The following is a 13,659-nucleotide window of genomic DNA, read 5'->3' as shown; positions in this document are numbered from 1 at the left end:
GGCCCGGCCCAGCCCTTACCGAGGCTCGTGGGGCGGCCCGCTCTGCTCCAGCAGGTTGAACTCGCAGCTCTGGCTGGCGAACTGCGCGTACTCCAGCAGCCCGCTCACGGGGTTCTTCAGCTGGCACTCCGTCAGCTTCTTGTAGGGCGAGCACCGCGGCCAGCCGTGGCTGTAGAAGGACGGCATCTCCATGATGGCCCGGAACTCGCCTGGGGCTGCGCGGATGCTGTTCAGGTCGTCCGGGATGTCGTCGGTGGCCCACTGGCCGTTTTCAACGTCCACATAGCCTGCTCTGGAGGGGCCGTTGTCGTGAACGGGGGGTTTCGGCGTTACTGGCTCCGGCGTCACGACCTCCGGCCTGCTTTCCAGCTTGAGGACCAGTCCCTGCCCATTCTTCGCTTCGGGGGCCGCCGTGCTGTCCGAGGCCTCTGGCACAGCTGAGTTACAGTGGGGGGGCTCCACGCTTCTTTTGGTCTCGGGGACAGCAGCTTGAGTGGTTTCGGGAACACTGTTCACGTTCCTCTTGATCTGTATCCTCTCTCGCTTCTTGTCAGTCAAATACCATATGGGAGGGGTCGTCCCTTGCCTGTAGACGTCCCCCTGCCTTTCCAAGTCAATCAGTACGGCACTGACGTCCCGGGCCTTCGTGAGGCCAATGTTTTTAGCCAAATTCAGGGCGGAGGAGCTGAACGCATGAAACAGGTACTCGCAGATTCTCTCCTTGATCTCGGCCATATCCAAAGGCTCGGGAGGGCCCTCCACACCAGACGTGGGGTTTCTGTCTTCAGTTTCTAAACTGAGGTCTGAGACTGGGGCTTCCCGGCTCCAGCTGTCTGCTGTCGCTGCCTGGCCGTGCTGGTCCCAAGCCTGAGCCGAGACAGCAGCTCTCCACAAGGGGGGCGTCCCCACCTCCCGGAGCAGCCTGCCCTTCCTTGCCAGAGAGTATAAGACGCTATTGACTTCCTTCTTTGAGGCCTGGAGCCTCCTGGCCAGATCATGTGCTGTGATGGCCTTCCCTGCGCCGAGCTCCTGCAAGAGCTCTAAGACCCTTTGTTCCTGCTCCTGGCTGATGTACAGCTCCTGGAGGCGTGCGGAAAGCGTATCAACACCTCTCCATGGCCGGGTCTTGCCACGTGGGCACAGAGGCCGGAACCCCCTCTGGAAAGCCTGACTTCTGAGAGGCACAGGCCTGGGGACGCCCCAGCTCTCCTGCTGCCTGCCTCTGGCAGGTGGTCCTGGAAACCTTGGCCAGAGTCCAGGGAAGTACGGTGGCAGTGATGGTGTCTGTTTTCCAATTAGAGGCGCTTCTGGGAGCTGCCCCTTGAGAAATTCTATTTGCTGGAGCTGGAAACTATTAGGATAAGCACCCAGCCCTTTCTGCTGGTGTCCGAGCTCGTAGCCTGGGAACGGACCGGGGTATCTGCTGAGGAAACACCCCTGCAGAACGGAAGACGGAAAGAAAGTGATCAGGGCTGCGGTGACAGGCAGGGCCCTGTGGGAGGGGTCGCCCCCGCCTCCTGACGGCAGGGCGGTGGGTGAGACCGCGGCTGGCGACTCAGCGAGGGTGGCCTGCCCACCTCGTCAGCACCGCCTGGGGACCCGCCGAAGTGCGGAGAGTTGCAGTAGGCAGAACACTGAGCTCCCGGGAGCCCACGGGGTTCTGACAGCCCGCTGTGGCCTCGCCAGCCACCTAACTCGTTCTTTTCCCTTCGGCAGATTTTTAGGGAGCTGAGAACGAGTCTTTGTACTCACGGAAACAACTCAGAAAAACAAATAAATGTTGTTTTGTTTTAAAAAGAAACAAAAACAGAACAACCTAAGAGGTCAGAGGCAACAGGGGACCACAGAACAGAGCGCAGCACAGCCGCCCGCCCCACCTCCAACGTCATCCTCCGGACGATCAGAACGAAAGGGACGTAAGTGGAACCTCCGAGGCTGTGACACGGGGAGCCCCCACCCGGGGAGGGGCACTCTCCCTGGGAGGCGGGGTGGGCTGGGGTACCCCTGGGATGGGGCTGTCGGAAAATGTTTTGCTGCCTTCCTGGGGCCGAAGGGCCTGCGTGGTGAGGGCATCAGCCGGGAACGCCGTTTCCTCGTGCCTGACCCGCCTGACCTTCTAAAGGGCGGGGCCTGCAGGCAGCTGTGCCCTCCTGCAGGAACGCCAGCCTTCTCTCCTCCACGGCCCCTGTCGCGACCAGGCGCCGAGCGCTCCTGCCCCCTGCTCATGGCGCCCTGGCTGCCGAGTCCCCGATGACCAGCAGCTCCTCCGGCCGGGGCCACCACCAAACCTCAAGCCCTGAAACCCTTTCCTTCTGGGAGCTGCCCCTTGAGAAATTCTATTTGCTGGAGCTGGAATCTATTAGGATAAGCACCCAGCCCTTTCTGCTGGTGTCCGAGCTCGTAGCCTGGGAACGGACCGGGGTATCTGCTGAGGAAACACCCCTGCAGAACGGAAGACGGAAAGAAAGTGATCAGGGCTGCGGTGACAGGCAGGGCCCTGTGGGAGGGGTCGCCCCCGCCTCCTGACGGCAGGGCGGTGGGGGAGACCGCGGCTGGCGACTCAGCGAGGGTGGCCTGCCCACCTCGTCAGCACCGCCTGGGGACCCGCCGAAGTGCGGAGAGTTGCAGTAGGCAGAACACTGAGCTCCCGGGAGCCCACGGGGTTCTGACAGCCCGCTGTGGCCTCGCCAGCCACCTAACTCGTTCTTTTCCCTTCGGCAGATTTTTAGGGAGCTGAGAACGAGTCTTTGTACTCACGGAAACAACTCAGAAAAACAAATAAATGTTGTTTTGTTTTAAAAAGAAACAAAAACAGAACAATAACCTAAGAGGTCAGAGGCAACAGGGGACCACAGAACAGAGCGCAGCACAGCCGCCCGCCCCACCTCCAACGTCATCCTCCGGACGATCAGAACGAAAGGGACGTAAGTGGAACCTCCGAGGCTGTGACACGGGGAGCCCCCACCCGGGGAGGGGCACTCTCCCTGGGAGGCGGGGTGGGCTGGGGTACCCCTGGGATGGGGCTGTCGGAAAATGTTTTGCTGCCTTCCTGGGGCCGAAGGGCCTGCGTAGTGAGGGCATCAGCCGGGAACGCCGTTTCCTCGTGCCTGACCCGCCTGACCTTCTAAAGGGCGGGGCCTGCAGGCAGCTGTGCCCTCCTGCAGGAACGCCAGCCTTCTCTCCTCCACGGCCCCTGTCGCGACCAGGCGCCGAGCGCTCCTGCCCCCTGCTCATGGCGCCCTGGCTGCCGAGTCCCCGATGACCAGCAGCTCCTCCGGCCGGGGCCACCACCAAACCTCAAGCCCTGAAACCCTTTCCAGCGGGCAACTTTTCATGGAAAGGGCCGGATGGGTCTTCCATCGTAGCGCAGAGGCCACCACCCGTCACCCGCCACCCGGCACTCACAGGCAGGCAGAGGGCAGCGCTTTGCTGACTCCGGCTCTCTGCTGAGGCGACTTCCCCAGTTTGTGTCATCTACAGCTTCTTGACCCACGGGACCCCGCTGTGGCTGTGGCCAGCTCGTCCCTCCTGTCCCCGTTCTGGCCCCACAACCTCCTCATCCAGCCTGGGTGTCACGGCTGGTCACCTGCACCCAGGCCCATTGTCCCCTTTCCTATTCCAGGGCTCCCGTGTGGTGTCGGGGAAGGACGCTGCCTCCGGCTGAGGGGCCTCATAAGCTCTTCCTCTGGGACGTGGGTGGTTCAGCTCACGCACTGGTTCTGTGCGGGGCAAACTCTACCCTTTAAAAACTCCCCTCCTACGGTGCGGGGACACAGCTCCAAAAGCCCCCGCTCACCTCGCTTCCCCTCGTCTGCCCCCGTCCCTTTCGGCCCCCCAGGTCGGTGTGAGGGCCTCTCCCTCCCCCAGGTGGCCTTCATCCACCCCCAGAACCTAAACGCACCCTCTTAAGAGGCCGCGCTCGAATCTACTATCTCCAGCCGCCACCTTGTGCGGAAGTGTTTAAGACATCACCTTCCGACGGCCAAGACGGTCTGTCCACTGAGATACCCACCCGGCCATCAGCTCAGAGGCCACGCATTCCAACCAAACTAATCGCCGCCCTCAGCCCCGTGGCTTCTGCTGCTGCTCTTATCACTGCTGCCGGCGCCGGCCTCCTCTGAGCCGTTAAGGCTCGAACCTGAACTTCCGTGCTGGCCGGCCTTCCGCCCGGTCTCTCACCTCTGACCTTGGCTGCCCGCTCCTCTTCCCTCCGACCGTGCCCTCTGCAGTTCCAGCTCCACATCGCCTCTCGCCTGGGCCACCGCTGCCAGAGCCTCTGGCCTTGCCATCTCTCTACATTCCAATCCAACGGGCCTGCGTCTGCCTCTGCTGTCACCTGCTGCAGGTCTGACCTTTTCCCGACAGATCTCCTTAAATGCCGCCTTCTCCGGGGGATTTCTCCCGACTCGCATCTCCCCTGCACAGGTGCACTGGGCTCCTCCCCACCCCACTCCGGACGCCCCCTACTCGGCGCCTCCTACGCCCCTAACTTCACCCGATTGCAGCTACTGATTTTTTTTAGCAGCACGCACAGATTATAGTTTATCTCAAAAGTGACGAACAAGTATTAGGGGCCCTAGAAATTATACTCAAGTCTCCACTCCCAACATTCCCCAGGAAGGATGGATGGGGGGTGGCAGTCGACTCCACAGTAAGCCCCCGGGGCACAAGGACTACGCTTCGGTTACCTGCACCCCCAGCGCCCAAGGCAGCACCTGGCAGGGTCGATCCTGAGCCAGCTTTTGCTGAAGTGAGGACGGCATGGACAAGGCACCCCAAGGCACCCCAAGACACACAGCCCCCATCTCTTTTCCTGCTCTCCTGCTGCGCACAGCCCCTCCCCCGCCACACTGCCAGGGCTGAGGGGTGTGTGCGCTGAGTGAGAGCCAGCTTGCCAGGCTGAGTTATGGGGACCTCGGGGCTTTCCCGCTAGCTCTTTGAGTGACTTGGTAAAACAACTTTCTTGCAGAGTGGCTAAAGTCAGTTCCTAGCTGAACGCTTTCTAGATTTCAACTGCTACTCGGCGGCCAGCACCCGCAAAACATTTGAATTCCCATCTACACGAGAGTCGAGTAAATCGTGACACATTCACGCCACGAGAGAGCACGCACGGGTAAAACAGTGCTGCGACCTAGTTAAACGCCCCGGGAGAGCACCGAGGAATAACGTCCAACAGCGACAACACAAAAGCAGGCCGCAGAGGAACACGTCCGTGCGCTGAAGCAGGGGACAGCCGCGAACCCGTGCGGGCTGTGTGTGCGGCGAGTGCGGAGCACACGCTCGTCTGACAGCAATCTCAGGGCCAGATTCGAGGGGGAGTATTAATTACTTCTTGACACGCCCCCTGGGCTGCCCTAAAAGCAGAGGGAAACCACCACCTGAGAACAGCCCCCGGAGCGCCAGCGGACGCGGGTGAGTGCAGGAAAGTGGGGGCCCAGCCCCGGCCGTCACCCCCAAACACTCCACATCACCTCCTGCATACCAAGCCAGTGGACACCCACTGCCCCGCGAAGCTTCGCTTCCATCTGTAGTTCATGCATTTAGGGTCAAGACATGAGCCCACCGTGGCCACGTGGGCTCTAATGGGAAATATGCTTGGAGGCGTGAAAATGCTTTTCCTTCAAGTCGGGTGTCCCTCATCCTTTTAAAGGAGACACACCCCTATAAAAATGTACATGTGCATGTGTATGGATATATGTCTCTTAAAAAATGGACGCAAGTGTACGTACGGTAAAGCTTATTCTTTTTCATCTCTAACTGTGAGCTCTGACACGGAGTCAAGGCTCGCTGGCTGTCTCCCACCCCCATGACCCAGATGCAGAGCCTTGCGCTCCCCAGAAGTTTCTCGGCTCTTTGCAGTCCAGGCCTCCGCCCGGGGCCGGCCGGCGGCCACAGGTGTGCTCTTTGTCCCAGAACATCACGGGGACAGACTCAGAGGCACTTCTGCTGCGTGCTGCGCACACAGCCGGCCCTTCCGCTTTCCGCCAAGCGTCAGTTCAGTGTCTGGACGAAACCCCTTTTGCTTATGTCGCCGCCTGCTAAAGAACATTCGGGTTTTCCCAGTTTTTGGCAATAACGAGGAGCTGCCAGAAAGTGTTCCCTCGGGTCAAGAAGGCGTCTGCTTTCCGCGAAGTCTCCAGGAAGTGGAAAAGCGCCGACGGGAGAGGGTTAAGTACCGTCCAAGCGGGGCCGGGGCGGGGCGCAGCTGGTCTCCCAGAAAGGGAGGGCGCCCCGCCTTGCCCGGGGCTCGGGCTCTCCCCCCATCGCATCGCCCCGCGCTGTGCACTCGCGGCGCACGCTTGTCGCACACCTGTCGCTGTCACACCGAACGCAGGCGCGAGTGGGGCGGCGGGGCGGAGCTCTGGGCCCGGCTGCCGCTTACCTGTCTCGGCTCCATGGCGCCCGTGAGGCATGTCCCGGCAGCGCGGTGACCGTCCCCAGGCGCCACCCGCCCCGCGCGGGCCGTGGCTCCGGGCCTGGCCTTCCGCTCAGCCGTGGCCTCCGTGGGGACTGCAGGACACCGCCGCAGGAAACGGCGGGCCGGTGGGCGGGGCCGCGGCGCGGGGTTTTCTCTTTCGTTTCTCGGGAAGGACCGCCCCGGAGGCTGGGAGGCGGGGCCTGGCCCGTGCCAGGTGCGTCCGGATCCGCCTGTCCCCGCCCCCTCCCCGGCCCCTGAAGGCGCGCGTTCCTCGGAGAACCCATGGGGACGGAGCGCCCCGTCGCCCTCCCCGGCCCCCAGGGGAACAGGGGGTGAAGTGACGCGAGACGAGGACGCCCGAGAAGCCCGGCCCTGGAGCAGGGCCGGGGCGCTGTCCTCTGTCGCCTAGGTGCGGCAGCAACGTGACCGTGTGTCTCTAACGTGCAAAGCGGGTGGGGTGGGGGAGGGGGCCAGATCTCTCCAAATGACTCACGTCCCCACTGTGCACTACTGACTCATACTCCTGGGATATTAAAAACCGACTCGAACAGGCGATAGCCAGTAAAACGCGAGACAGTAACGGCGGTGAACAATTTAGGGACTACGCCGCACAACCGTCCCATCCACCCGAGCAAGGGCGAGGCCCTTCACCGGGACACCCCCTATCTTCACAACTCCACCAGGCAGGCATGAGCCCCAACACGAGGTGCGGCCCGGCTTTGCAGGTCTGGCTGTGGAAAACTCACTCCGTTCATCGCTACTTCGCACTCGCTCAGGTTACACCGCAACTCTCCAAAACGTCACTTCTGTCGTCTCCAGGGAAAACTTTTCAATTGATCGCCTGACCAGGCTTATGTGCCTGCACTGCTTCATTCGAGGGGTCTAGGAAAAGCCTCTAGAGCGTTTCACTAGTGCTCGCGGCCCCCTCCCCGTCACCTGTGAGAAATTTCTTTCTTGGTTAATTTCAGTTTCAGCCCACTGCTGTTGAGACTTACAAGGCAGGCCCTCTTCAGCACTGTCGCCAGCTGATGTCCTTCCTCCACTCACCCCACCAGCCACCCCAGACTTCACGTTTGGTGCAGGCTGTGTTTTCTCCCTCCGTGCCTGTGCACAGTGCCATCCCCTGGCCTAGAATGTACTTCCGCCACTGCTTCTGGTGAAACAGGCTTGTGAAATCTGCTTGCAGTGTGACCTCCCAGGGAGCCTTGCCCGCTCTGGGCCGGGCAGTGGGTGTAGTGTGTGATTCCTCGTTCAGGCTTCTCCATCACCCTGCATTTGGCCTGCTAGAGCTCTTTCAACCTCTTCTGAAAATGCCACACCCAATCATTTAGCACAGCTTCACTAAGCACCCAATACGTGCCAGATGTGTGCTAGGTACCAGGACACAAGCATCTTTGGCTGACAGCCTGGAGGGGAAGATGACGCTTCAGCATTCGTCACAGGCTTCTGAGTTTATGTTTATGTTTCTGCCTTTAGAGCTGTGAGGTCTTCCCCCGGGGGTGGGAACGTAGGCTGTACGTCCCCACAGCCCCTGCAATGGTGACCTTCAAGGGCTGGTCTGTTGACTGAATAACAGACTGTATGGCAGGAAAAATGGAGGGCAAAACAGTGGCACAGGAACTTAATTTCGCACGAGGAAATGAAAACATCAATGAGCAGTCTCATCCCGTGGGGCACACGCACCGAGGCCACTGTGAGTCCCTGCCCCCCCGCCAGACAGGCCGCGCTGAACAGCGGGTCGGGCCAGAGCGGGGCAAGGGCTCCCATCACCTCAGGAAACCGGTTCAACGTTATCTAGGAAAGGCGTGAGTGTTCACACCCTACGATCCAGCAAGGCCACTCCGAGAGCTCGACAGGGTACGAGTTCGTTGCTGCGCTATTCCCGACAGCCCGCAAACCGGAAACAACCCAAACGGCTGTCAAAAGTAAAATAAATAAATGGTAGCACGCGTCTACGACAGAATATTACATAGTGACAACAATGAAAGAACTAGGACCACAGGCGACGAGATGGGTAATTATCGAGACACAATACTGAACGGCAGAAGCCGCGTACCTACCACATGGTTCCATTTACATACGGTCCCAAACCAGGCAAAAGACAGGATGCTGGTTACCTCTGGGGGTGACGTGGGGGTCGGCCGGGAAGGAATGTTCTGAGTACTGGTGACGCTCCAGTTCTTGAGTGATGGCCACATGTATGTCACTCTCCAACAGTTCGTCAGGTGACTCACTTACGCTTTATGCTTCTACATGCAAGTGTCACAATTTTAAAACTCCCTGTAACGATTCCAGCCTATCTTCCCACGTTCTATTTTCCACTTAAGTCAAATGAGTTATGCCTCATCTCTGCTTTCTTGCCTTTGGACTAAATCGTCCCACGGCATTTAATCCTTCTACGAGAATGTTCCAGAAAAGCCTTATCACAACTATTATGGAGGGGAAAGTGCTTGGCTGCTGCCTCTGTCCCTTTAGCTCTAAGGGAGGTGGCACCGGCGAGGCAGAAAGGGGAACCGTGTTTCCGAGGCAGAGGGTCAGTCTGTGCCTTGGAGGAAGACCTACCCTTGTCATGTAATCTGAGCAGCTCAAGTAACCGCAGTCTCATTCATAAACCTTTCATCTCCTCCCCCGAGAAACTGTTTCAGCTCCCAGGGTGACATAAATCTTTGTGCCATTCTATCGTAGGGACTTGCGGAGTTGGATGAAGCCCTTTAAAATATTGACCAGAAGTACCAGGTCGATTCCAGAAAACTGCAGAAAGTACCAACAAGCACAATCAAAATGACCCCTAACCCTCCCGCGTCTTCCCAGGGCATAAATGCGTCGTGAGCACCTGGCACCCCTCTCCTGAGGCAGGTGCCCGCTGCCCCCTGGGAAGTAACGCCACACGCGAGCCATGCCACCGGGGGCTACTAACCACCGCCTAAACGATTCAGCGTGACCATTAAAGCGAGGAGTGCGCGAAGCAGGCCCCCGCTCGGCACCCTAGGAGTCTGGCTGTCACAGCACTGTCATGCTCCATGTGCGCCTTCAGGGACCTGGGCTTCCCCAGTTATGGGGAAGGACGCCTTATCATCTGGCCACTGAGCTGGTTTTAGTTTCCAATCTCTGCTATTCTTGCTTTTTCACTATAAATAACGGTTAGTCTGGCTCGCTGGGGATCTTCCGTTTCACCTCACTGCGTGCGCAAATGCGGGTTTACCAGCCTTTCCAGTCGACAGTCGCCTGGAACCAGACTACTGCACATATGGGCGACAGCCGATTGGCCCAGCCGTCTCCCTACGGCAAAGCAGATGTCTGCAAACTCCAATATTTGCACATACAGTGACATTGCAACAGAAATGTACTGCCTGCAAATGTATGCTACTCAACCGGCGACGTATTACAGAAAACGCAGTCAATTACCGAGTTATTTTTAAGTACTGGGGCGTCGTTTCAGAATAGGACACGCACACAAATAAATTCACGCTCTTATCTTAACTCCTAGGAAGTACGCCGTAAGCGATTCGTAGAATTGCTCGAATGCCTTTTGTTGCTGTTGTTTCTTTATTGTTGGGCTTTTTATTCCACCGTAACAGTTACTGCCACATCCGCATCATTTTCAGAATTCTGAGGGTTTCCCACAATGACGCCGCTTGCTTTGAAGACCTGCATGGCCTTCCGTAGACAGAGCCGTGAGCGGCCCGCGGGCCGAGCACAGCTCCGCGCGGTGTTGGCGCTGACGGGTAAGCCCCATGTGGGAATGAGCAGACTGGCTTTTGAAGTTATAAGAAACAAGAGATGCCTCAGGTGTCCTCAGAAGAAACAGAAGTCTCCAAAAGCAGGTAAGCGTCTGTACCCAACCGAGTTACCCAGCAAATGAGAAAGCGGCGTCTGTAAGTTCCTTGAGGCGCCCGGCACCGTGATAGCAGGTGTAGCGTATCACTAACGGGAGGGGTAGTGTCCAGACGCTGCCGCTCCGAACAGGCTGGCAGGCCCGCGCTGAATGCTCCTCAGTACGTTTGAACGGTGAATGTACGTTTAGTCTAGTAACAAACCCACGAGGTGACTCTACACGACATGTGGTTTTACGCGTTTAGTCCTGACACCCTTTAACTGCCTTCCTGTGCCCGGTGGTCTGGCATATCGCACCTGACTGCCCCCCGGTTTGCCTCTGACCAGCACAGAGAGAGGTTCAGCTACCGGCCCACATTTGGGGTCCGAAGGAGGAGCCTCCCACTCGCTCTTGCCTTCTCTTCCTCTCCTTCTCTGGCCCAGCCTGGGAGTGGCTGCGCTCGGTCCCACCTTCGGGCAAGGGCAATGTCCCCATGTCCACGGGTCGCAGGAAGCAGAGGGGACAAGTGCAATCCAGTTTCAGGCAGGCCTGCAGGCAGCGTCTCCCCGAGTTCTGCAGCTTCCTGGGGAAGCAGGCCCACTTCGCCAACAGCCACGCGGCCCGCTCCCTCAACAGCCAATTTACTAAACCACCAGTGTGCCGATTCGATGATTTTCTTTACGCTCTCTGGTCTCAACCAACCAGTTTTCATTCTCTCTCCCTAACAGTATTAAAGGAAACGTAGGGGCTGGGGGAGGGGCTGGGAGCAGCGGGAGGGTGGGGGAGAGATTTTCTGGGGAGTGACCTGGAGCCACTCCCAGGGGCTGAAAGGCTCTGCGATCCTCAGTGCCGCGTTCATAAACATTCGCATCAACACACAGAGGGGAGCACCCGTGGGAGACAGTGGGAGGAGCTCTGGAGACGCTGGCCTTGAAGACGGGAGTGACGGGCACGGCCACCAGGAGCTGGAAGAGGGAGGGGCACAGCCCTGCGACACCCCAGTTTCGGCCCAGTGATGGCGACTGCAGACTTCTGGCCTCCAGAACGATAAGAGAATAAATTTCCATTGTTCGAAGCCCCCAAATTTGTCACTGCCGCTCTAGGAAACTAGTACACCATCCTCGGCACGGCCGGCGAGCTCCGTGGGGCCCAAGGGAGGAGGCTGAGAGACCAGCCGTGCTGGGCGACACACGCACAACCACAATGTCCACTTTCTAGTTAAGACAAACAGCCTCCTCATCACTCTCCAGAAGAATCGAAGCTTTTCGTTTTATTTGAAAAAGATAGGATATTTCTTTAATATAACAAAGACTGCTTATCATAAATCAACGGCCAACACCACATTTAAAATGAAAGTTAGGCATCCCTACTAAAACAGAAAAATGAGGAGGGCCACCATCACCACTGTTATCTTATTTCCTTAATTCTGAGATGTACTCCACACATTCCGGATATTAGAAAGTGAATTATGTGTATTTACATAGTAGCTCCCAAAAGATAGTAAATCGATAGCATGTTTTTATGCTCAATGGTCTTAGAATTAAAGAAATATGATATTTAATGTTGAAACTTCTAGCATATCCTATAAATGACAGCGGTGCCCAACCTTTGTGGCACGAGGGACCGATGCTCTCATGAGACTCTAATGCCTGAGGAGCTGAGGCGGAGCTGAAGCAGTGATGCTGGCGCTGGGGAGCGGCTGCAGATACAGTTACAGCTTCGCCAGCTCACCCGCCGCTCACCTGCTGCTGTGCGGCCCGGTTCCTAACAGGCCACGGCTGGTACCAGTCCACAGCCCACAGCCGGGGTGGGGAGAGGGGTTGGGGAACCCTGCTCTAACAAAACAAATAAAAGATGAGCTATTAAAAAAGGAAAAAAAACCCAAAACATTATTTGCAGAGATAGTGCCATAACCCTAGTTGATCCAAAAAACTCTTAGAACCAACAGCAGTTAAGGAATAAGGCTGGATATAAGAAAAATATACAAAACACAACTACTTCCTTATGCAAAAAAATACTGTATTCTTAAGAGGAAATAAAACATTTAAAAAAGGGAGAAAAGTCTAGGAATAATCTTACAAAATGTGGAGAGCCTGCATGTGGAAAATAGGAAACTCTGCTCAGGAATATACGTCTCAAATAGGATACATCAGCCCCAAATGTGATGGCCGAATAGTTTATGAATGCCGGTTAGCGCCAAATTAAATAGTGGTTTACTGCAAAGCCCAACGAGGCCAGGGCAGTAAGGAGTGGATCCCGACACAGTGGCTGATCTAAAGCGCGAGCGTGAGGACAAGCAGGCGGGAATGGCCACAGTGCTTTAAGAAGGGGACAGTATGTGACTGAGCCAAGGCAGTGCCGGCACAATGCAGGAACAGAGCTGCAGGTCGACAGGGCAGAGCCACGTCCCCGCGTCCCCAGCGGGCCCTGACGTGTGCACAGACCCGACGCCTGGAGGACGGGGCCCCAACAGCAGCAGCGAGGGGAAGAGGGGTCAGCCAACCGATGGAGCTGGCAGGCTGGCTTTTGGGGCAAAAAAAAACCTATCGAGAGCCTGCCTTTTATTAATAGGCCAATATGAATTACAAATGAATTGAAGGATTAGCTGTAAAGTATTTTAAATAAAAACACTGATAACAAAGTCAGTGTGTGCGATGTAAGACATTGCAGCGAAGACTGACTCTGTTCTCTGCAGATAAATTTCTGTGCTTCAAAAAAGTGATGCAACATTTGAATTTGTTCAGAGAAAAACAGTTTAAAAACATATCAATAAAAAAACGAGGACAGGGAATCGCAGGTAAAACGCACGCGCAGGATGGTTACTGGGGACAGAGGTGGGACAGTCACTGTGCACACGCAGGACGGTTACTGGGGACAGAGGTGGCACAGTCACTGTGCACGCGCAGGACGGTTACTGGGGACAGAGGTGGGACAGTCACTGTGCACACGCAGGACGGTTACTGGGGACAGAGGTGGGCATGAGGCCCGCACTGGTTTATCTCGTGACCACGTATGAGGGAGATGCACTGTTACTGGCCCCATGTTACAGAAGAGGAAACTCAGGCAGAACACCCTTCGGCATTGTTCAAGGTGACACAGCAGAGTCAGGATTCAGACTCAGGCGCTTCGCAGAGCAGGTGCTCCTGGCCGCTATGCTGAGCTGCCCCAACTAAGACTACAATCAACAGAGGAAACTCACAAAAGAGGAAGTACAAATGCCTCCCAAGCATTTGGGGAAACACTCAATCGTGGTAATAATTAAAGACTTGAAAACTTAATAGATTTACGTTTCTGCTCATCAAATGAGCAATTTAAAAGCCTCGAAAAAGCCCATTTGCACAGTGTTCTCCAGTCCTGTCCCGGCGCTAGGACAGAGGGCATGGAAGCTTCCAGTACCCACGACCTCAGGAAGCTCCCTCTGGGACCC

General features: G+C 56.9%; 1 protein-coding gene across 3 annotated transcripts in view; it reads right to left on the bottom strand.

Moving 5' to 3' along the window:
* ADAR (adenosine deaminase, RNA specific) overlaps positions 1 to 6,717 on the bottom strand; it is a 20,138-nt gene extending 13,421 nt beyond the window's left edge. Inside the window, exon 1 of one of the 3 annotated variants that reach the window (XM_025040822.1) lies at positions 6,383 to 6,717. In XM_025040822.1, the coding sequence (XP_024896590.1) occupies positions 6,383 to 6,702 (320 nt within the window). In that variant the 5' untranslated portion in view covers positions 6,703 to 6,717. Of the gene's footprint in view, positions 1 to 19; positions 1,547 to 6,382 lie in introns of those variants that run through there. The other 2 variants (XM_015598364.2, XM_015598363.2) reach the window with 2 other exon arrangements.
* Between the last annotated feature and the right edge of the window lie 6,942 nt (positions 6,718 to 13,659).

This window comes from Pteropus alecto, unplaced genomic scaffold, assembly GCF_000325575.1.
Source record: "Pteropus alecto unplaced genomic scaffold, ASM32557v1 scaffold49, whole genome shotgun sequence".
NCBI lineage: Eukaryota > Metazoa > Chordata > Mammalia > Chiroptera > Pteropodidae > Pteropus > Pteropus alecto.
The sequence above is the reverse complement of the archived record's forward strand: the minus strand, read 5'-3'. Positions and strand labels throughout refer to the sequence as shown.